We start from the raw sequence: 22698 nt of genomic DNA, 5'->3' as shown, positions 1-22698 counted from the left end.
TGTGTCTGTCCTTGAAGGTGAGCCATTGTCAGAGCACGAGATGAAAGTTGAGCTCCCTTTTCTGTGCTTTTTTGAGAAAGTCTGTTATGTCCTCAAGTGAAGACCTGTTCAGATTTTTATTGAGTGTTGCCCAACACAGTGTTTGTAACATTGGATGACTAGCCTCTAAGTGATTTGGGGACTTCATTGGCTTGTGCCATTAGTCTAATCTCATCGCCTTTTTCATGTGCTGCAACCCAGTCATAACACCTTTTGGCTAGCTCTTTTTCCTTTTTTTTTTATCCTCACCTGAGGATATTTTTTCCATTGCTTTTCAGAGAGCAGAAGAGAGGGAGAGAGAGAGAGAAACATCAATGTGAGAGAGACACATCAATTGGTTGCCTCCTGCACATGCCTAATCAGGGCTTGGGATCAAGCCTGCAGCCAAGGTATGTGCCCTTGACTGGAACTGAACCCTTGACCCTTCGGTCTGAAGGCCAGTGCTCTAACCACTGAGCCAAACCAGCTAGGGCTCTTTTTACCTTCTTAAAGTGTGTCGACTCTTTACTGCAACAACCACCATAGACAGCAGCACGTACCAAGGTGTCCCAAGGCAACCTGGAGAGTCCTGGGACTGCCCAAAGCTTTCAGATATCACCAGCAGAACACCATTGCAGCTCCAGCACCAACTGGAAAAGCATTCTGGGGCAGGCTTTAGCCCTCCATAGGTCCCAAGGGCTCCCCAGCTCTGCCTCTGCTTGCCAATGCCCTGCGGGCCATGACTAACCACAGGAAACCCTGTGGAGAGTTCCATCTCTAATACAAACAATTCCATGGCAACCACGACTGACCATGATGACTTGGGCTGGAGGAGGGGGAGGCCAGTCAGGTTTTAGAAAGCACTGCTCTCTAACTTTGCTGTGCTCAGTGCACAACTATAAAGTAATATTATCTGTACAGTGCACTTGGGGAAGCAGAAAGGGCTGACTCTGCCACAGACCAGCCTGGAGCTCCCGCCACTCTGAGCCCCTCCTGGCCCTACAACAAACTTGGAATCCAGAACAGTGCTATGCCATAGCCCATCTCTGCACAAGACCATGTCAGGGCACGGTTGGGGTACACTCCACTAGAGGACTCCATGCCCATGCCCCTGGGTGAGGTTCAGTCTCCCAATTTTAACTTCCCTTCTGCTAAGCAGAGAAGCAGGTAAAGGTTGTCTGCAAAGGTCCTACAGGGACTCCCTCCTCCTTCCTTTGTGTTTGGTCAGTGCAGGCACACCAAAGCAGAGGATTGAGCATCTCACTAAAGGTACTAAGACCTGGATTTTAATTGTAAGAACTCAGGAGAAGTAACTGGAACTGCCTTGCTCTTAAAACTTCATGGATTTCCTGTGGAGCCAGTTTGTCTATGTTCAATCCAAGTGTTCCTAGCTTGGGATGACACAGTGACCCAGTCTCTTTTCCTTCGTGGCCCTGCCTTTCAGCTCATGGCCCCCAAGGTTGCCCTGGCCACAATTTCCAATCTGCAAGTATCTTTTGAAGTATGCCTCTGGCCTAATTTTGGCTAAGTTTGCCACCTTTTCTTCAAATCACATCTCACTCTTTTAGAATTTCTGGCTAACTGGGACTCAGAGTCTCCTTGCCTGTCCCCTGGGACTCTGCTGTGAGCAGCTCATCCCCAGCCCCTTTATCCATGTGGAAAACAAGAATTATCCGTGGTGGCCAGCCTGGGATTCAGGAAGATGTCAGGGTTCAGCCCGTAGTTCCCCGTGGACATGGAGAATAAAGGCCTGACCAGGCTTGAGGGGAGGTAGTCAGATGCCTGAAGTGGTAACTGATTCTCTAGTTACAATTCTTTTTTTAAAGGAAGTACCATTTAAAAGTGTATAGCCTCTTTCTGAAAGTAAAGAATTCAGCCATAGTGGAGAGAAAAAAAGAGAGGATTTTAGTTAGGACTCTTTAGCTGCAGGTGACAGGAACATAAGGCAAGTAGCTTAATCCAAAAAATTAAGATAAGGATATGGGACGGGAGAGGGGGGCACAGAATGGAAGCTCTGCAGGAGCTAGCATAGTACTGGGACCTGGATTGGAATCAGACTCACCACTTAACCCTCTGTCTGAGTCCAGATAAGGCCTCTGGGTATTTGTGGGTAAGGCTCATCCTCTCAGGTGTCTCCTGTGGCGGGGAACCTGTCTGCTGGCATCTGTCATCGAGGTTTGAAAATAGAGTTTCAAAGAGTTTTTTTTTTTTTTTTTTAAATATATCTGTTGATTTCAGAGAGAGTAAGGGAGAGGGAGAGAGAGAGAAACATCAATGATGAGAGAGGGGTCATTGATCATCTGCCTCGTGCACGCCCCTGACTGGAGATTGAGCCCACAACCTGGGCATGGGCTCTGACCGGGAATCGAACCGGGATCTCCTGGATCCTAGGTTGATGCTCAACCGCTGAGCCGCACCCAGCAGGGCTCAAAGAGTTTCTGAGTTATGTGTTGGCCCCAAAGCATAGTGTTTGTTACTAAAATCAATCTTCTCTCTTAAAAAAAAGCACTACTGCTAATGCACAGAAATGATGACTGGTTTCCTGGAAAAGCACCCGTGAAAAAGTCAAGCCTTTCTCGTGGTTTACCTCTTTTTCCTTTTGCCGTCCCTCAAAACACAGTGTTGTGTTTGGTTCTGTAACATAGGGTCTGTTTTCATGCCCTTTATGAGAGTTCTACAGGGAGGTACATTTCATTTTCACAAGTGGAAGGAAGATTAACCAAATGCAGTTGGGCAACATTGGTTTTCTTTTTTCTGTACCAGTACATGCTTCTTTAAAGCCAGGCTTTCTTCTTATCACCCCTGAGGAAAAGACACCTGATTTCATGGGGCTTGCCACTTGTCAAGGGCCGATTCTTAAGTCTGGAATTTCAGCAAGCAGCATGCCACTGATTTTTGACACACACACCCCACCTCCACAGTTAACACTGACTGAAACAGAAAATGTAGTCACACATTATATGGACTTTGCCTTTTCTCTCTCTCTCTAATTTCAGGTGTATTTTTTTACAATGGGCATCCAATAAAACAAGTAGATATCTTGGGAACTGTAATTGGAGTGAGAGAAAGAAATACTTTCTACAGTTACGGAGGTAAGAACAATTGAATCTGACATTGAGTTCATGTGGAAAGACCCCACTTGGTTGAGTGCTGAATTTGAAACACCCCAGCCTTTCGGAGCAGCCAGGAACTCTCACAGACCCCCACGCTCTTTCCTCTGTTGGGAGCCCCTTGGAGCCCCCCACATGGACTAAGTGCAAAATGAGGCAACAGGTAGAAATGATGGTGATGAATACCGTGAAGGGCCAGCTGCCGGGGAGTCAGGAGGCAGAAGAATTAAAATAATGGCAGTCTAGGATAGCTGGTTGATCTGAGACAGACACCTGATACCTGAGGGCATAGCTATAAATAGCAAAGGATGGTAACATATGTCTATATTGATACCTTTAAAAAGAAAAGGCTAGATTAATGCTAAAGTAGATCCTTTAAGTAGGCGGGGAGGTGTGAAAAATAATTTATAAGATTTATACCCAGAAAAGTTTTTTTTAAAAGCCTTTTGTTTTGTAAATATACATTACCAGAAGATTTCCCTTCCCTTGTGATGATGGAAACTAAAGGGTTTCTGTAGTTTGGATACCAGAGAATTATTGGAATATGATTTCAGTGTCAAGGGTCTTGATTTTTTTTTTCATTGAGTTTAATGTAAGCATTTTAATGCATTGCCTCATGCAGCTCTAAGATCCTTTGTAGTTAAGAAGCCAAGCTAGATATTTTCTGGGAAGCCTAACTTTGAATCCAAACCTTTGCTGTAATATTGTCACTTTTTGTGTGTTGCCTTGGATCTATGTTCTTGTTCTACCTGGGGAAAGACAAAGGCAGTTGAACTTGGTGACCAAGAACATTTCATTGGTAGTCTGTGCATGACTGATAATTTACAGACACAGTATCACTGCATTCCTTCAACATGTATTCATTTTCCTGAGGATGACTGTCTTGTGCTTATAAAATAACGTGCAAGATGAGATTTCTCATGCCCTCTGCTTTTTCCCAGCATATACGTTTTTAAAACTCTGAAATAGATCATCTTGTCAGGCATCCCTTTATTGGATCTCGTCTCTGCTTTATATACCAAAGATACTGGTTTTCTTTTTCTTCAGGCAATTCAACGAGCAGTCACTAAAGTTCCTATAGCATACCCAGCTGTGGGCAAGAACCTTATCTATAGTACTATACAGTACTTCTCTCCAAATACCAGTGATGAAATAATAGTATGTTTCAATTTACAAAGCATTTTTACATGCATAATTTTATGTTATTTACCTTCTAATCTTTTGAAATAGAAAGGACAGATATTTCCATTTTGTAGATGAGAAAACTAAGGCTCAGTTACTTGCTCAAGGTTCCACTGATGGGTCCAGTGTTTTTACTGACTATAGTTGCTGTATAGTCCACATGCAACTCAGTTTGATTTTTCTCTCACCCATGTTCCTCTGTCCCCAATCAGTGACATCTAGTTTTTAATTTTCTGTTTTTTAGGTCAAATAAATGAGGCCGTTTGAGGACATCAGTCCTGGCTCTAGAACTAGGCTAGATATGCCTGTGACCTACAGGAGCTTCACTAACCCCTATTCCAATTATAAAAAGATGAAGGTGTTATGTCTGAGTCTCACCCGTAAACATTTCCCTTAGAGTGGATGTCATGACATATATGTGGGCTATGGGAAAACAAAAAGCATCTGAAGGTTGACATTGAGAATAGAAATGCTTTTGTGACTTTAATTCATGTGAGCCTGTTCAAGGGATTGCTGCACTCTCCCTGCTGTCCTCAGGGCCCAACTTGGCTCTCAGGCCACCTACCAGGCAGCCACTCCTGCTGTCCTGGGTCCTGCTCTGCCTGACTCACTGCAGGCCTATGCTGGGGGTGCTTCCTGCTCACACTGACCCCTCCCTTGGCTGAAACAAAAGGCCAGCAGCCCAGGCAGTACTGCCCAGCTGGAAATGACCTGGAGCAGCCCTGCAAGGATGCTCCCCTTCCGGGGCATTCCAGCAGCCAGACCTCAGGGCGCCAGGAGAGGGTCTGCTGGGAGAGGTTACCAACCAGAGGTGGGAGGGTTTGGTGGCATTGCCCTGAGCACACAGAACACCTGGCAGCAACTCAAGCTCAGACCTAGAATCCTGAGAGGCTGCAGTCCAGGTCAGAATGACCTCACATTTTCTAGAACAAATATTCATGTGCTAACATTTTTTGACTTTGCATTATAAATCAAGATTTTAAACTGGCCAGAGAAGTGGTGTGCCTAGAGGTGTCATACATTTTTAAAACGACAAAATGCCCTTATTAAATTTTTGCTTCTTAAAATGATACTTAGCTCATTATAAAATAAAATTTGAAGCTAGAGAAATTTTTAATAAGTACATAAAACTCACGTGAAGCTTGTAAATCAGACAAAAACAAGGTCAGTGTTTGAGTGAACCTCCTTCCAAACATTTCTAACATGTTCCTAATATTGAAGAAATATGCCTGTTTCTTTGTAACTATTATTCACATTTCTTTCTCTTCTTAATAGTTCCGAAATTGCTTACAGTCCATGAATACATTGAATATGGGGTTCCTTCCCCATATCCCAAGAGAAACTGCTATTAGCATTTTGATGTCTTAATGTTACTTCTTTCAAAATACAGTTTAATGTTTTGTGTAAATTAGATTATATATAAGATTATACATACAATTTCTGTTTTACAGTGAGGAGTGAATATCTTTTAACAGCAATGAACATTCTTCATTATAACTTCTTATTCTCATATGCTGTGCCATTGTAATTTATTTAACCAATTCCATATTTGTAAACATTTAGGTTATTTCCAGTACTGTAAACAATATTGCAATGAATGGCCTTACACAAGATGTATATATCTGTGTATTTGTTCTCTTTTTTTCCTCAGGATAGATTACTGGAAGGAAATGTTAAGTCAAAGAATACACTGTATACATTTTAAAATTTGCTCTTTATAAATTTGATACAGATTTGTAGTCTCACTAACAGCAAGCATGTGAAGGTACCAATATTTTTAATACTATATGTGATTTTAGTAGTTGAGGAAATTATTTCAATTTGCTTCCTTTTTTTCTTGTAACCTAGTGAATTTAGTGTGCTGACATGTTTATTGGCCATTTTTTATATCTCCCATGAATTGCATATATATATATTTTGGCCACTTTTTCTCTTGTGGTCTTGGTCTTTTCCTTATTAATTTGTATAAGCTCTTTATGTATTAAGATACTAACCCCATCATTTGGAACATTGCTATACACTATTCATTTTTAATTGTGCAAATATATCAGACCTGATTTTCAGGTCTGCTTAAAGAAGTCTCTCCCCACTAACTACAAGCCCAAGGTTAAAAAGTATCCATCTAGAATTTATCTTAGTGTAAGAAGTATTCTTCTCAGTTTCAGCTTTCAACACAGATTTAAACCAGCAATTTAAAAATGTTGCCTGTTTCTCGTATCTTACATTTGCTTTTACAATAGTGTAGCTGATGATTTTTTAAAAATCATTAAGCCCACTGAACCCATGTTTAGCAACCTCTGCTCTAAGTTCATCAGAAATTAGACAAAGAGAAAACACCTTTCATCCCATAGCAGCCATCTCCAAATACCTCTACATTTATAAATCCAAGTGCAATGGGAATTCTTTGATTTTTTTTTTTAGATTTTTTTTTTTTGCACTGGGGATAAAATAAACCAGACCCATAATGTTTGCGTGACCAAGATATAATTATTTTCTATTATGAAAAAATAACTTTGCCCTTCTGTGATGTACTTGGCTTTCTTTACATGCCCTGCAGTGAGGACTGGGCAGAAGCTCAGGGATGCTTTGTCTAGGTAAGTCAGCAAACTAGTGGGAGAGGAAATGGTGACAGAAGGCTGCGCCCTAAGTGCCTCTCACCACAGACTGCGTGACGGACGCTCTTTTGTTGCAGGGTAGGAGAGCAAGGCTGATTTTCTGTGTTAGCAGTCATTGAGATTTTTGCTCTTAACTTCCTGAGGGCACCATTTTTAGGAGAGGTGTAGACAAGAATCACTAGCACACTTGAGGTGTAGGTTGAGTGAAATGTTGACTACATTCCACTGGGCTCATGTTGACTACATTCCATCACTTTGACATTGCAGACAAGCAGTTTCCACTGGTGTAGGGTGAGAGATTAAGTCTGAAGACGGAAGGAGAATTTAGTAAGGGATTGGCCCAACAGGACCATTGGAAAGCACCATCTTTCAATATGGCCTGATAGAGTTACAACATGCTAATTCACTGGCAATGCCCAAATCTCTCTCCTGCTTTTTCATACTTCTCTTGCAGTGGATGATAGCACTGGAGTTATAAACTGCATCTGCTGGAAGAAGTTGAACAATACCGAGTCTTCCTCAGGTAATTTCATTTGCCACACTCCTTTACTTTTCTCACTCATCGATTTTACTCAAGGCAGCTCATCAGAACAGCCATAGGCCTAAATTTTCACATTTACCCTCTGATGCGTTACACTGACCAACTGGAAGCACTGCATTCTGAGCTTTGGTTTTTCTGCAGATTGCTACTAAAGGGAAGCCACTTGTTTTCTCCTCGCTTTTCTTTGCTGCTCACTTCCTTCTAAGCCTACAGGAATGGGACTAGGTTACTAGGAGTTCCAGCATTTCACTTTTACTCTGCCAGTCATTACGCAAGTCAAGATGTTTCAGTCTAGTTGCCATCAGGTCAGAATCCCCTTGCTCCGGGCATGCCACTTGACCAAAGTAGATTTTGAAGACTTTTCCTCTTAAGTGGTTGCTACTAATTTCTGTGCTGCCATTCAGATCCAGATTTTTTTTGAAATCTGTACATGTTCAACAAAATATACCAGGAATTCTAAGATTGATGAGAAGGTAAGATAGGATTCCTTTGAACTTAGCCATTGAGTCATATAAACTGGAAAAGAACTTCAAATTTACATATTAAACACAATGACTATAACTGAAACAACATTTAGAATTTCTTGAGTGTATTTTATTTTTTATTATTATTTTTTAAATCCTCACCTGAGGATATATTTTTTCCATTTCTTTTCAGAAAGTAGAAGGGGGAGAGAGAGAGAGAGAGGTCAATGTGAGAGACACATTGATTGGTTGCCTCCCACAAGTGCCTTAAACGGGGCCAGGGATCAAGCCTGCAACTGAGGTACGTGCCCTTGGCTGGAATTGAACCCACGCCCCGTCACTCCATGGGCTGAGGCTCTAACCAGTGAGCAAAACTGGCCAGAGCTAAGTTATGCATAATATTTAAAAATATATGGAGCAATGTTGGTGATCATTTTGGGTCTAGAGAAGCCACAGAAAGGGGGACCTTGTTTTTCCTGTTACACAGCATGTGCAGTGTGCACCACACACAGAGGGGTTATTTGGTGTAATTTGCCTGCTGTCCTATCTAACGTCTGGTATCTGTCTCGTGTTATACATGGTGACAGTATAATGCTTGGAGTGGTTTCTTCTTTTCTTTCTGCCATTTCCTGCCAGAATCTCAACCCCCGACTTTGACTATACTGACCGGTGGATGTGCCTTTGCCTAATTTTCTGTTGTATTTACATTTGGAATTTGGCCATCAGTTTCATGTAACTTTCATATTTCCATTTCCTAATTTGGGAAAATCTAAATCAATGGCACTATAGGAAGTTTGTTTAGGAAACTTTGTAGATAAAAAGAAAATTAAGAGAGGCAACAGGTTTTTATGCACATATCTCACAGGCAAGAAATAAACCTATGAGACAATCAGATACTTGAATTTGCACGTCTGTACGTTAATGCCATTTGCATATTTATGGTTATTGTGTTGTCACAATCTTCATTCAGAAGGTGTAGTTTGAATATGCATACTTTGCTCCTTGCCAAGGGTCAGCAAACTTTTTCTGTATAGAGCCAAGAGTAAATGTTTTCTGCATTGTGGGCCACATGGTCTGCATCTCAACTATTCAGCCCTGCCATTGTAACACAGAACAGCCGTAGACCATACATAAACAAACAGGCATGGCTCTGTTCCAATAAAACTTTATTTATAAAAACAGGATGTGGATGGAATTGGGCCATGGGCTAGTTTGCAGACCCCTGTTTTAGACATTGCTTTAATTTTCTTTTCTTTTTTTAATGTATCATTGATTTCAGAGAGAAGGGAGAGAGAGAGAGAGAGACTTAAGTGATGAGAGAGTCATTGATCGGCTGCCTCCTACACGCCCCCTACTGGGGATCAAGCCCGAAACCCAGGCATGTGCCGTGACCAGGAGTTGAACTTGGACCTCCTGGATCCTAGGTCGATGCCCAACTGCTGAGCCATGCCGGTTGGGCATTGTTTTAATTTTTAAATTCAATTCTTTTTTTTTAAAAAAATGACATCTTCAGGAATATTATATAACTCTTATACTTATTAATTTTTTAGGTAAAATTGCTATCAATATTGAAAGTGAGATTTTAAAAATTATCTCTAGATAAATAAATAGATGAACAATCAGGGTGGATAGACTTAATTGAAAATTGCTTTGAAAATAGGGTAAGAGAATAAGGAGGAAGCTTGAAAATGATTCTCATCATGGTATACATGAAGTGGTAGCTTTAAATTGTTCCTGACTAGCCCATCTCTCCTTTTAGTTTAATTGCCCTCAGTTTTAAAGTGTTCCACTGGAAAGTGGCCAACGAAGACTAATTTTTTTAAACCAAAATTTTAATCTGAGTCAAAATCATGTTCTAGTCAGTTGAAGTATAAGAATGATATTAACTCCTATAAATGTCACATTGAATGTACCATTTGGACTTAGCTTTTGAGGAAAGTTAAGAAAGCTTATCCCTTAATATTAGAATTTTAAAGAGGGCTTATCTTTCAGCGTGGAATAGGTTGCTTAAAATGAAATTCTGTCAGGCTCCAGCCATGTCATTATGTTCATTAAATTACACAGCTTGAGCCTTTTTTTTTTTTGGTAGTTTCATGCACCCTTTAAATGAAAGCTGGGCCTCTTTTTCTCAGACCAGCTGTCAGTCTGATCATTTCAGCAGTGCTACATGAAGCATTTATTATCACCTATAATGTCTGAATACTGGCAGTGAAACTTACAAATACATTTAAAATTCAGCCTAAGTAGAAGAGGACTTGGGGATGGAAAACCTTTTGAAAAGTAATACTTGGGTATTTTCTGAAGAAACCCAGTAGCTGAGTGACACGAATGCTGATTGTGTCTAGATTCCTAGCTGTTGGTTACTAGATACACGAAGCCCTCCGTGCTCCTGAGGTTGCTGTTTCCCTTGGTATAGTAGATGTGTTAAAAGAAAAGTTACGCCTTTGCACATTACAAAGCCACAGTTATCTAAGTTGTATTAGATTAAAGAGCAGAATATTTTATTACTAGATGGAGAGATTCATTTCAATTATAGGAACCCTGATATGTGACAAACCAAAAATAATACAATAGTAGGAAATAAGTCAGTATTTAACAAATGTTGTTGGTTCAGGTAGATAACGATATTGAAAAAGAGGTACCCTCTATCCCTACCTTGCAGCTTCCATAAAATAACCCGAAGAAGGCAGAGTTGTATATTTATTCCAATAAAGACCAAGGTATATATGTTAAGGTCTCCTAAGTCCCTGTTAAGGCACTGAAAGCTATCATCAGTGACAAGAGAGATAGACTAAGCAAGTTTTCTAAACTTTTATGTAATAAAATGAAATGAAAGAGAAAGAATGGAATAGAATGGGGAAAGTGGATGTAGTGTGCACAACTTGACAAAGCTTCCCTAAAAATCTTTCAGAAATTAACATAAAGTATTGAAAAAAGATGAAGGACTTATACATAAAGAATATAGAGAGCAGATCATCTTGTATAGAAACACATAGCTTAGCCTGGCCTGCGTGGCTCAGCAGTTGAGCATCACCCTAGGATCCAGGAGATCCCGGTTCAAGTCCTGGTTGGGCCACATGCCCGTGTTGCGGGCTCGACCCCCAGCAAGGGGCATGCAGGAGGCAGCCGATTAATGACTCTCTCATCATTGATGTTTCTATTTCTCTTTCCTTCTTCCTTCCTCTCTCTCTCTGAAATCAATCAAAATATGTTAAAAAACAAAACATATAGCCTCTTTGGCAACTTAAAAGTAAAATAAAACATTATGGAATTGTTAATTATTTTCTAAGGAATTAAAAATCCAAATGACTGAAGCCAGTGTGGGAGCCAAGAGCATGCACACATGGCTGGTGACACCTTGTAAAAAAGAATAGTTTATTTTTTTCTGGCAAACATTCTGACAATATGTAATGAACTGTGAACCTATTTCTACTTTTCTATCCAGTAATCCCCAGTGGAAAATCCCAAAGGGAACAAAATAATTTTGTCCAGAGGGCTTAGTTTTTTTTTCTTTTCACAAATAGCTGACGTTTATTGAATTTTTCCTATGGATCTGGCATTGTGCGAAGCTCATGATGTAAGAGTTAACTTAGATCACACGCAACAACTCTATATATAAGGGTGGACTCTTGCTTAAGTTTATAGTTTTAAGTGGTATGAGAGTGAATGTGTGTGTGTGAGAAAGAGAGAGAGAGATATTAGCCTAGTTACCTAACAAAGATGAGAGATGAGAGATTAGGGTGTTGAGCACCTAGGAAATCAGTCTAAAGTGAATTTGCCTCCCCCATAAACAGAACCACAAATAGAGACTCTTGGGTCCCCTTCCCCTTACTCCAGACCTCTGTCTTCCTGCTAGGACACTTTAAAGGGTTGTTGAGAGCTATTGCCACCAAACCCAACTGAGCCCATACAGAATTCAGCTCAGGACCACCTAAGAGCCCTTTGACTACACTAGTGATGCAGGGCTTCTAGACTCTGTTCCCTTCACCCTACTCTGAATAATTACAGCTTAATTCCTTTTATTCAGTAGAGGATTTCAAAAAGGTTATGCAGATTTCCTATGGTAGAACAACTAATCCAAAGTGAAATAAGTAAATGCCCTGTGTTGGTGTTACCCCCAAACTAGCTCACAAATGTGGTGGAGTGATTATGTTACGCATTTCTCTCTTTTCTTCCTGCCATAACAACTATAGCTGCTCCAAGTGCAAGAGAACTGAAATTAACATCCCAGCTTAAGAAGCTGCAGGAGACCATTGAGCAGAGAACAAAGATAGAAATTGGGGACCTTATCCGGGTCAGAGGTTATGTCCGCACGTACAGAGAAGAGCGAGAAATCCATGCCACTGCTCACTGTAAGCACAAGATGTTTTGCCAAATTGGTGGTGGTTCTGGGTGTGTATCAAGTAAACTTGTTTAACTAAAATCAAACTTCTAAATAGTTCAAATAAAAAGATTAACTATTTAATGGAAGAAATTATATTTTATAACATGTTTTCTTTGGAAAAGCGGCATTTCTTACATTTACTTTAAACAGAGGTAACTATAAATAAATTGGGAAAGAAGATAAATGATTTATTATGTATAGCTGGAAAATTTATTTGGACAGCACAGTAGTTTAATTTAAAGTACTTTGAAGTTCCGAGTATGAATCCACTTAGGGCAGAGTGTTCATATTCTTCAAAATGATGAAGATTTCTTGAGTACTGTTAAATTCATTAGCTTTGAAATAAAACAGCTAATCAGATATATGATATTCCCATATCATCTGAGTGATGCCCTTTGCATTGCTCTGGCTGGTGTTTGCTTGGCAGTCTGTAGGAGGGACCCTGTTGTCCACCATTGTAACATGAATGATTAAGCTAATATGTTCTCTCTAATCCCAGGGCACTCCTGGCCAAGCATGTGATGCTTAGGGTATAGCATTCCCTTTTGCACGGTTACTGGGAACTAGTTAGTGCATCTAGACTGTGTGATTCCCAGGTGCCCACAAGGAAGGACACCCTCTGAGTGCCCCATTGACTGTCATCCTAGCAGCAATTTGGACAAGGGAAGGGACTGATCTCAGTGTAATTTCTGTGGTATACTTTTCCCTTTGGCTGCTTAGATAAAGTAGACGATCCAGTGTGCAACATTCAAATTGCAAGGATGCTTGAGCTGCCCACTATCTACAGGAAAGTTTATGACCAACCTTTCCACAGCCCAGCCCTAGAAAAAGAGGCACTAAGGTAAGTTATGGCCAGTCACTGGTGAAGATGTGATCTCAGCAGGAAGGCCAAGTAGGGGGAGCCCAGATGCTGGGAGTAGCCCTGGGTTCAAATCCTGAAACCATTATCTTACTCATGCGAGGATCTGGGCAACTCTGCTCACGCTCTTTCTGCCTCAGTGCCCTCATCTGTATAGAGAAGATGATAACAGTGCAGATGTTCTGTGGTTGTTGTGAGGAAAACATATGTGTAACTGAGGTCCCTAAAGGAGTGTAGGGAGCAGAGAGAAAATATTTGAAGAAATGATGGCTGAAAATTTTCAAAGTTTGATGGAAACTATAAACTCACAGATCCAAGAAGCTCAACGAGCCCCAAGGCAAGAAACCTGAACACTGCACCGAGGTGCATCATAATCAAAACATGTCACTATGACAGAGCATAGTGAAAAGCTGCCAGTCATTTTCAACCAGGGCTGGTTGTACTCTTTTGTGGTGGTGGTGGGGGGGGAGAGAAAAGCAGGAAGAGTAAGAGTATGTGTGTATTTTCTAGTGTATGTATGCATCAAAGAACTCAGGGAAAAGACAGATTCAATAATAGTGGTTGCCAAGAGGATGGGATCTGGGACTTTTCACTGTGTACACTTTGATTTTTTTAAAAAAAAAAATGTTTTTATTGACTTTAGAGAGAGAGGAAAGGAGAGGAAGAGAGAGAAACATTGACCAGCTGCCTCTTGAACGCCCCCTACTGGGGATGGAGCCTGCAACCCGGGCACGTGCCCTGACTGGGAATTGAACCGGCGACCTCTTGGTGCCTGGGACAGTGCTCAACCACTGAGCCACATCTGCTAGGGCCACTTTGATCTTTTTTAATGTGTATATATTACATATTTTTAAAAATTATATTAAAAAACATCCCAAACTGTAGACCTATATAAAGTAAAAAGTGAAATTCCCCCATTGTCCTATCTCCCACCTCAGAGCCATGCCCTGGAGGTTACCACTGTCCATAGGTTGATGTCTACCGTTTTAGATGGTTTTCCCTGTGTGTGTACACAAGCAGGAATATATATCTACCCATATATTTTGTGGGTTATCATTTGTTGCTTTTTTTTACAAAAATTGGGTTATACCTTACATACTATTCTGCAACTTGACTTTTTTCCCTAAGCTATCATGAATATCTTAGTTCTTGTAAATCTGCCTCATCCTTTTAAACAGCCACACAATTCATAGTATGCGTTGTCCTTTATGTCAAAAACAGGCATCAATCTAGTGTTGCATTTCCTAGCTAGGTTTCTGTTTTGTACACACCAAAAAGGAATGGGGAGGTAATTTTCTACAGTGCTTTTAAAAATTTTCCCCAGCAAAAATCCAGGTGCCCTGGACCTTGCGAATCTCACATGTTTACTGAGTGAAAGAGCCAAAGAATTTCTCCTGAAGAACAGAGTGCAGACCTTCTACCAGCAGGAGTTGGAAATAGTGGAGTCTCTGCTGTCCCTTGCCAACCAGCCAGTGATTCACAGTGCCTGCTCCAAGCAAGTAAGTTTAGCTTGTCCACAGGAGAATTCAAGTCCCCTGCCCCGAATCTGCAGCTGAAGGGTGTGAGTGGATGTGAATGGTGTTGAGACTCACAGGGTGGACCCAGGGGATAAAGGCTATGGTTTTATTACACGTCCTTTCTATTCTGGGAAGGTTGGTGACCTGTAAGAATTTGAAATGAGAATGAATGGACCTGCCCTTTTCCTCTCATTTAATCTCATTGAGCTTAATCTTTGGGTAGAAAAAATATATAATAGTCTAAGCTTTATAGTACTTAGTTCCTAGTACTCATTGAGATGGGTATTTAATCTCAGCAGGAGCCAAATGTGGCGGGAATAAATGAGAAGGAGGTAATTATCCTTCTAAGATTGTTTATTGAACTTGAACCAAGGCTTTTACTGACTTTCTGTCTCTTCTTCGGAGTAAGGTTAGCCTGTTGCATTTTAGGAGTTTGAATAAAGACCAAATTGTATTCCTTCTGGTTTATATGTAGAAACTTCAAGGAACACTTTAAGTCATTTTTGTTTCTCCTGAGAAAAGCTGGGCCCATTTTTCCACCTCTAGTGTTACAGGTGAACTTAAGTTGTTTGGTGTTTCCATGTTTGCCTGGAGTTAAGAATTATTTGAGACTTTGGTGTTAGATGGTCCCTTTCATTGCAGTCCTTGGATTTTTGTTGTTGCTGTAACATGACTTGTATTTATTTATTCCACCAGAGGATGATCTCTGCTTAAATGTCGTGACCTTCCTGCCCTCCCTGACCATCTTCTCTGATAGCCACTTGCTTCCTCACTAAATTATCACCCTGTTTTCATGTCTCCTTATGCCACTGGTATATATTTGTTTGCCTGTCTGTTCCTCCACCAGAATGAAGTTCTCTAAGAGCGGAGGTCTCGTCTGTCTTACTCTCTGTCCTCTAGAGCCAGGGCCTAGAACATTGCGGTCGTAGCGTAGGTTTTCGTTAATTATCAGTTAATTGAAAAATGAGTGGTTTTTTGTTTGGTTGGGTTTTTTCTTTTCTTTTTTAAACATATCTTTATTGTTGAAAGTATTACAGATGTTCTCCTCCTTCCCCCGCATTGATCCCCTTGGCCCCGAATCCACTCCACCCCCAGGCCTTCCCCATACTAACGTCTGTGTCCATGAGTTATGCATATAAACATATAAGTTCTTTGAAGAATGAATGGTTTTTAAGAATTCCTTTAAAGTCCCTGAAAGTATCTAGTAAGTTTCCTTCCCATCCTCCCTCCCATCCCCTTTCTCCAGAAACAAGCACTGTTACTAGTATCACAAATATTCATCTGGAGATAGTCTTTGCGTATATAAACTAGAAGTAGTTGTATCCCTTTTTTTTACACAAATGGCCTCATGCTTAAACTCTGTCTATCCCTAGCTTTTCATTGAACATCTTACAGATCCTTTCCTAGCTGTACATAGATTTGCCATTATGCAATAATCTTTTGTTACGTGTGCCGTAATTTATATAACCAGCCTCTAGATGTTTTCTCCAATCTTTTACCATTACCAACAGGGCTGCTCTGAATTCCCTTGTTAGGTAACATAAGTTGCTTTTCATGATTTTGGCAGAACAGATACCAGGTCCCCATCCAACTTCCTAGTCATGACCACTGCTTCTCAGTTTCATTCATGAACCTAATTATCTCTTCCTGGCACCAGGCTGTGTGTCCAGTGACCCATGATTTCGTACACAGAGATGAGGGATATTGTTTCAGGAAACACCAACGCGAAGAGGGTCATGACTGGCCGCTTTGTCCTGTGCCATCATCACTTCTAAACAGTTGCAGCTCTCCAGCTGTCCCCTGACAGCAAGATTGACCTTCTTCCATTTAATCATTTAGAGGGGGCTCAATGCCAAGTTGGCCTCCAAGGACTTCTGACCACTCTATTGGCATGTTTGGAAGGAAACTTTGAAGCTTAGTGAAGACCACATTCTTCCAGTGAACCAGCTCTTCTGCAGTGGCTCTAATTAAGTAGAGGGACTTGAGGTCTCTGAGGACTAAAAGGCTCCTCCAAAACAATCCATGGAGAACTTTTGCCATGGTCTCTTTTTGAAATGCTTAGAGCAGAAACTTGTGTCTGCCCAGTGCTGTATATTTAAAAAGAAATTAATATGGCACTTTGTTCTGTCTTTGGAAACTATTTTTCCATCAATTATGAATTGTTCCCTCACATGGCTCTGCTCGGGGAGGTCGGTGTCATTCAATCGAATCCTGTTTAATTGAGCCTGGGAGACTAAGGATGCTTTACAGTGATGGCGAAACCCTAGATCTTTTGGTACTTTGTGTTGTCATACAGATGAAAGCTTCACAAAAAATTATTGTGATCGTGTTCTAGTTGATAGGCAGAGGGAGAGTGGGTTTGAATGTTTCCCCCCCTTTTTTTTTTTTCCATCGTGGCCCTTCTTAGCAAATCGAGGAACCTGATAAGCAGGCCTTGCAAAACCATTGTTTCTTTGACAGCTGGATAAATGTTGAGTTTGTTTGGGAATGAAGACTATATATATTTCAGAGATCCACCCAGTTCCTGACCTGCAATGAGGAGAGGCCTGCTAAGGCTCAGCGCATTCAGCCAGTTTTTTCCTCTGAGCAGTCTCGACTTCCTGAATCAGATGAGCCTGTCATTGCTCTTTAGAAAAAGACAAGACACAAATCCCAAGCCAGGAAGAGCTACTGGCTAGAAGAGATGATTCGAGGTTTTACCCTTGAGATTGTCTTTATAAGCAGCAGGGAGATATGTCCCGAGGTCAGCTGAGGCAAATGTTTTTGGAAAGGAAGCTTCACATTTTGTTTATATTTACAGAGAGCCTTTTCTGTTGGGCCCGCCTTGTTCACAGCTGAAACTGCTTTTGAGCTCGCAGGCCTAGCACCCTCTCCTGCTGCTTGGTCTTGCTGAAGTCTCGGAGGAGAAAACAGGCTTTATGTATGTCTGGGGATAACCAAGAGTCTTTGTGATGACAGGAGTAATTATGTAACATTTCTAGTTAGTTTCCAATTTAGTTCTATCTTGATCAAGATGTAATACCTACTTGACCCTTAGGATTCTTGTATTAAATGGAGTAAAAAAAAAGAATCTCCTTAGAAGTATGACAATTAAGTAGTTATAAAGTTTTCTGGGGGAGCCTGTATTGGGTTGTGTTTCCCCTAAGTAAGAACACTCCTGTATGTAATTAAAAACAGCTTTGTGTGCAGCCCTCGTGAATTAAAACCTGTGTGGCTGAGGATTGCTAGGTAAGGTGTTTATTCTAAACACACCCAGATGGCTTTTCTCTCCGTGGGAGTCGTCGAATATTTCTGGGCCTCATTCTCCCTTAAGAGAGTGGGTGCTGTCATAACCTGGAGCATGTGTCAACTCTTAGGCCCTGATGTTCTAATGACCTGGTTCTGCAGCTTGTTCTGTTAAGGAAAAACCTGGACTATACTTTGAGTCTTAGACTCTCCTATTCAGCGGGGGAGAGCACAGACATCACCAGGATCTATTAGATTAAAGTAATGCCTGTTTGGGAACCCCCTTCTAGAAAGAAAAGGTTTCTCTAGGGATGGAATTCTCAACACCTGAGGCCATTTGGGGGTTTCTTTCCTCTCCCTGTCGCTCTGAGGAGGTGTCGGCAAATCTCAAGCATATCCTCTTTGTTGGCATCTCTGGGTGCTGCCCAGACAGCCTTCATCAGTACCTTTCACTGCAGGTAGGACCTGTCCTTCAAACACCTTTTTGTTTGCTTTGCCACGTTTTTTTGGTGCTCTGATCTTTTAATATCTGGACAAATTTCTGTCAACTTAAAAATGGATCTGTACCTTGAAGGACAACAGTTGTTCACCACTTTGTTGTAGGAATGAACTGAAAATCCCTAATGGAATAATCAGAAGGATGCAGCCTCTATATTATTTCCATTGATTACACAAATGTGTCTTTGATAATCCTCTGTGTGCCAGGGAGAAGGTGGCCGAGATGAAATACAAAGTCCCCAACCCAAGAACCACAGTCTAGTCAACCAGGGAACATAGCTGAACACCTAGCTTCCTTGGGAATAAGAAACAGGATGACCTGGTCACCTTGCTAGGCAAACCTTTCTCTTTAGAGAAGGAAAGAAACATTGAAATTGAGGAGACAGCAAACTGACAGCGGCTGAGTTCCCTCCATATAGTGGTCTTGCTTCACTCCAGGACCCCTGCCCACCTTTAGCCCCAGACCCACCTTTGACAGGTCTCTGCAGAACCATTGCCACCACAGTTCTCCATTTAAAATAAGGAGACTATTTAATACTACATGCTGCAATCTCCAGCTTATTAAAGTTCTTTGAAGTCCTTAGGAAGAGATTGTATATAGCCACAATTTTAATGGGGAAAAAAAGAGCTAATATGTATATAGTGTTTTAGTTCTGTATAAAAAAATTGTCCTTTTGAGTTTTCCATTTTATATCATTGGATTAAACAAACATGTTAACTAAGGTATGGAACAGTTACCAGGCATGATCCTGCCGGAGCAAACTTCCCAATCCTCCTTAAATACGATCCTGCTAGGCGGGTGCATACCTGGATCTTTTTGACTCAGCAGATAAAAAGCCTGTTGGGTGAATTCATAAACCAGTTGGTCTAGGGAGTTGCTGTCAGGTGCTATAAGATGGGACTTACTTTTTTCCCCTTTTTCTTCTTCCCACAGGCAGATTTTAAGAATGACACCACTTCCAAGGCAATTCACAGTATATTTAAGAATGCTATAAAGCTCCTGCAGGAAAAAGGATTCATTTACCAGAAAGATGGTGGTTTTGACAACCTCTTCTATGTAAGAGACTTGCAACTTAATGTTTTTCCTTCTTAGCTTCAATTACAAATGTATTTATTATTGAAGAATACCCATTTACTGTTTTTAAAAATCAATCATTAAAGAGGTGCATAGAGTAAGGAACCCCAAGGTACCACTTTTAACAGGATATCCTTCTAGGCATTTATGCACTTACAAATACATACATATAAATATATGTTCCTTTGGCTTTTACAGAAACATGTGGTAATTCTCTAAGCCAGGGTTTCTCAACCTCAACACTATTTGGGCCGGATGATTCTTTGTCATGGGGGGCTGTCCTTTGCATTGGAGAATGTTTAGCAGCATACCGGCCTTCACCCACTAGATGCCAGTAGCAGCCCCCCAGTTGTGGCAACCAAAAATGTCTCCAGACATTGCCAGGTGTCCCCTGGGACAGTTAAGAACCACTGCTCTAAGTAATATTCAGCAACTTTTTTTTTCCCACACCAAAATAGCACATTACAGCATCGTCCCATGTTAGCACTTACAAACCTACCTGCCTTTTTGACACCTGCATGGTATTCCATATTACGGGACTTGCCGTAAATGCTTTAACCCCTTTGCTCTGATGGACATTTATGGTGTCTCCAGCTTTTGCTCTCACAAATAGTGCTGCTCTGGCTATTTTTGCACAATTATTTTTGTGAACTTATGTAAGTATTTCTGTAAGGTTGGCTCTTAAAAGAGGAATTGCTGGAGCAGAGGCATGTCCCTTGAAGCTTTTGGTCAACACAGCCTGATTGGACACCCAAAAGCTTATACCAGTTGACATTCTCACTAGGGGTGCAAGGGCTTGCTTGTCTTATACTTTTAGAGTTAAAAGTTCACCTCTCACTGCCTAACTTTAATATTGGAGGAGCCAGGCTGAAATCAGGCCTCCTCATGACCATTGATATCAGTAGCATAGATGTGACTTCAGTGACGAGCGATTGACCTGGAGACAGATCAAAACTCTGAGACATCCCAGAAGTCTCACTATTTACAGGCATGATTCCCAAGGGGAAGCTTCCTTAATAGGACATTTTCTTGATATTGACTTACTCTAGTGATTCCACATTTTAGAGCATTTTTAAAAATTAATAGATGTTTTAAAATCTATTCAAATAGCTTTTGAAAAGGGTATTCCAATCTGTTTAAGGGTGAGTGCAGTCCACTCCCTTCCTGGATGGGAGGGCCTGGTGGGAGTTGGTTGCACCTTATGGGGTTGCAGAAGCTCATGAAGGGCAGTTCACCTTAATACCCCCCATCTGCACCCACCCACCCCCAGTCACGTTGCCTCTGGGAGGCTCTGGGGTTGGACAACTTGAGTCTATAGAAAGCAGCTCTTCTGAGGAGCAGCAGGACCATGGGCAGAGGTCCATGGTTGAGGTGTGGCTGGGCTGGGGCGCTTCCTCCTATGAATCAGTGTGAGCTGGAATGGGGTGATGAAGCAATAATTGCTCTCTCTTCCTCAGTAGAACAATCTCCCTTCTCTTAATGCACTCCTCCCCTTTCAACTAAGCTGCCTGGCCTTGTGGGTTTGTGTTTTCCTGAGGGTCTGGCCTCAGTGAAATGGTTATCACGGTAATGTAGACACTGCTATTTGTATAGTGCTTTTGAGCTTTCACCCACTTTACCTTATTTCATCTTTACAATAACCTTGTGAAAAGGCAGATATTTATCAGTGTCTTAAAACAGATCACTCTGCAAGTCCCATCAAACAAGCACTCCCAATATAAGTTATGAGTACTCGAACCAGAGTTTATTCTTGTATTTATTATTGTATTATTTTCCACACAGACAGCTGTAGACCTACTTTGGCCCCACCCCGAATGTGTGTTTGCATTCTCCTTTTTTTGTTCTTCCTCTTTTCCTTCCTTCCTCTTTTCCCTTTCTACTTTTTAGTTTGTCACTAGATTTACTATTGAACATGAAGGGGGACCCAGTATCCTCTTGCTAGCTTTTCCTTATAGTTTTATTTCTTTTGTTTTTCCTTGTGGTAGGAGAAGGAATAAAACTAATGAAACTCGAGGCAGATGTGAGAGTCCAGAGGAGGGAGTCCTGGGGCTGAGGTCAGAGACCTTGGTCACTTGTGCCTCCCTCTAAAATATAACCAAAAAGAGAAATTCTATGAATGTGTGATGAATATTTAAAAAGAATGTTGCTCCTTAAAAGTATCTCAATTTCTCTTTACATCATGGTCCCAGTGAGCCACCCCTGAGGAGTATACCTCTGGGTCAGCTACAGAGCAGTGACCTGCTGGGCAACAGAACTGGTTTGACAGTAGGCCAGTATTGAAAACTATGTTGTTGGTGTAGGGATGATGGTTGTTATGAAATCTTTAGAAACTGTCTTAAATACTAATTTGGGAGTCTGGATTTCACAACCTGTTACTTAAGAACACTTTCTCTCCAAACATTTTTCCTATTTAGGTAACCAGAGAAGACAAAGAACTACACAGAAAGATCCACCGAATCATTCAAGAAGACTGCCAGAAACCAAATCGTAAGTGGTGTAATGCACATGTGTCCTGATGCACTGGAAGGGAATGTTTCCTCCCAGAGAGCACAGGATTGAGAGTGGGGCCGGGGTTTTCCCAGCAGCAAATTGAAAGTATGACTTATCAAACACCTGCCCTCTCAGAACCTCAGGTCCGTCCCCTCTAAAGTCTTCCTGACCTTAACTGCACATAGAATTCAATCTTGGAGTGTTTTGTGTGTGTGTTTTTAATATATCTTTATTGATTTCTGAGGAAGGGAGAGGGAGGGAGAGAGAGAGATAGAAACATCAATGATGAGTCATCACTGATCGGCTGCCTCCTGCACTCTCCCAACTGGGGATCAAGCCTGCAACCAGGGTATGTGTCCTGACTGGGAATCGAACTGTTATCTCCTGGATCCTAGGTTGATGCTCAACTGCTGAGCCACACCCGGCCGGGCTACCTTGGAGCTTTTTTGACCATATGGTGCTCAGATCCCACTCCTGGGTATTCTGACTCATGAGGGAATGGTTTGGGGCGTGACAGGTGAGCTCCTAGGTGATCCTAATACAGTGATGCAAGCCACTGGGCTAGGACTTTTTTTTAAAGTTGATTTTAGAAAGAGAGAGAGAAACATCGATTTGTTGTGCCACTTGTTTATGCATTCGTTGGTTGATTCTTGTGTGTTTTCCCGACCGGGTATCGAACCCGCAACTTTGGTGTATTGGAACGATGCTCTAAGCAACTGA

The 22698-nt window shown here is 41.4% G+C and overlaps 1 protein-coding gene across 4 annotated transcripts in view; it reads left to right on the top strand.

Annotated features, from left to right (window-relative positions):
• Positions 1-22698, top strand: part of STN1 (STN1 subunit of CST complex) — a 42954-nt gene that overhangs the window by 6161 nt on the left and 14095 nt on the right. For 2 of the 4 annotated variants that reach the window (XM_016219895.2, XM_016219898.2), the window contains exons 3-9: positions 3015-3110; positions 7380-7448; positions 12124-12282; positions 13035-13155; positions 14498-14672; positions 19348-19470; positions 21903-21975. In XM_016219895.2, the coding sequence (XP_016075381.2) occupies positions 3015-3110; positions 7380-7448; positions 12124-12282; positions 13035-13155; positions 14498-14672; positions 19348-19470; positions 21903-21975 (816 nt within the window). The remainder of the gene's footprint in view (positions 1-3014; positions 3111-7379; positions 7449-12123; positions 12283-13034; positions 13156-14497; positions 14673-19347; positions 19471-21902; positions 21976-22698) is intronic. The other 2 variants (XM_016219896.2, XM_016219897.2) reach the window with 2 other exon arrangements.

Source organism: Miniopterus natalensis, chromosome 14 (assembly GCF_054644295.1).
Source record: "Miniopterus natalensis isolate mMinNat1 chromosome 14, mMinNat1.hap1, whole genome shotgun sequence".
Taxonomy (NCBI): domain Eukaryota; kingdom Metazoa; phylum Chordata; class Mammalia; order Chiroptera; family Miniopteridae; genus Miniopterus; species Miniopterus natalensis.
This window is presented reverse-complemented; position numbering and strand designations above follow the sequence as displayed.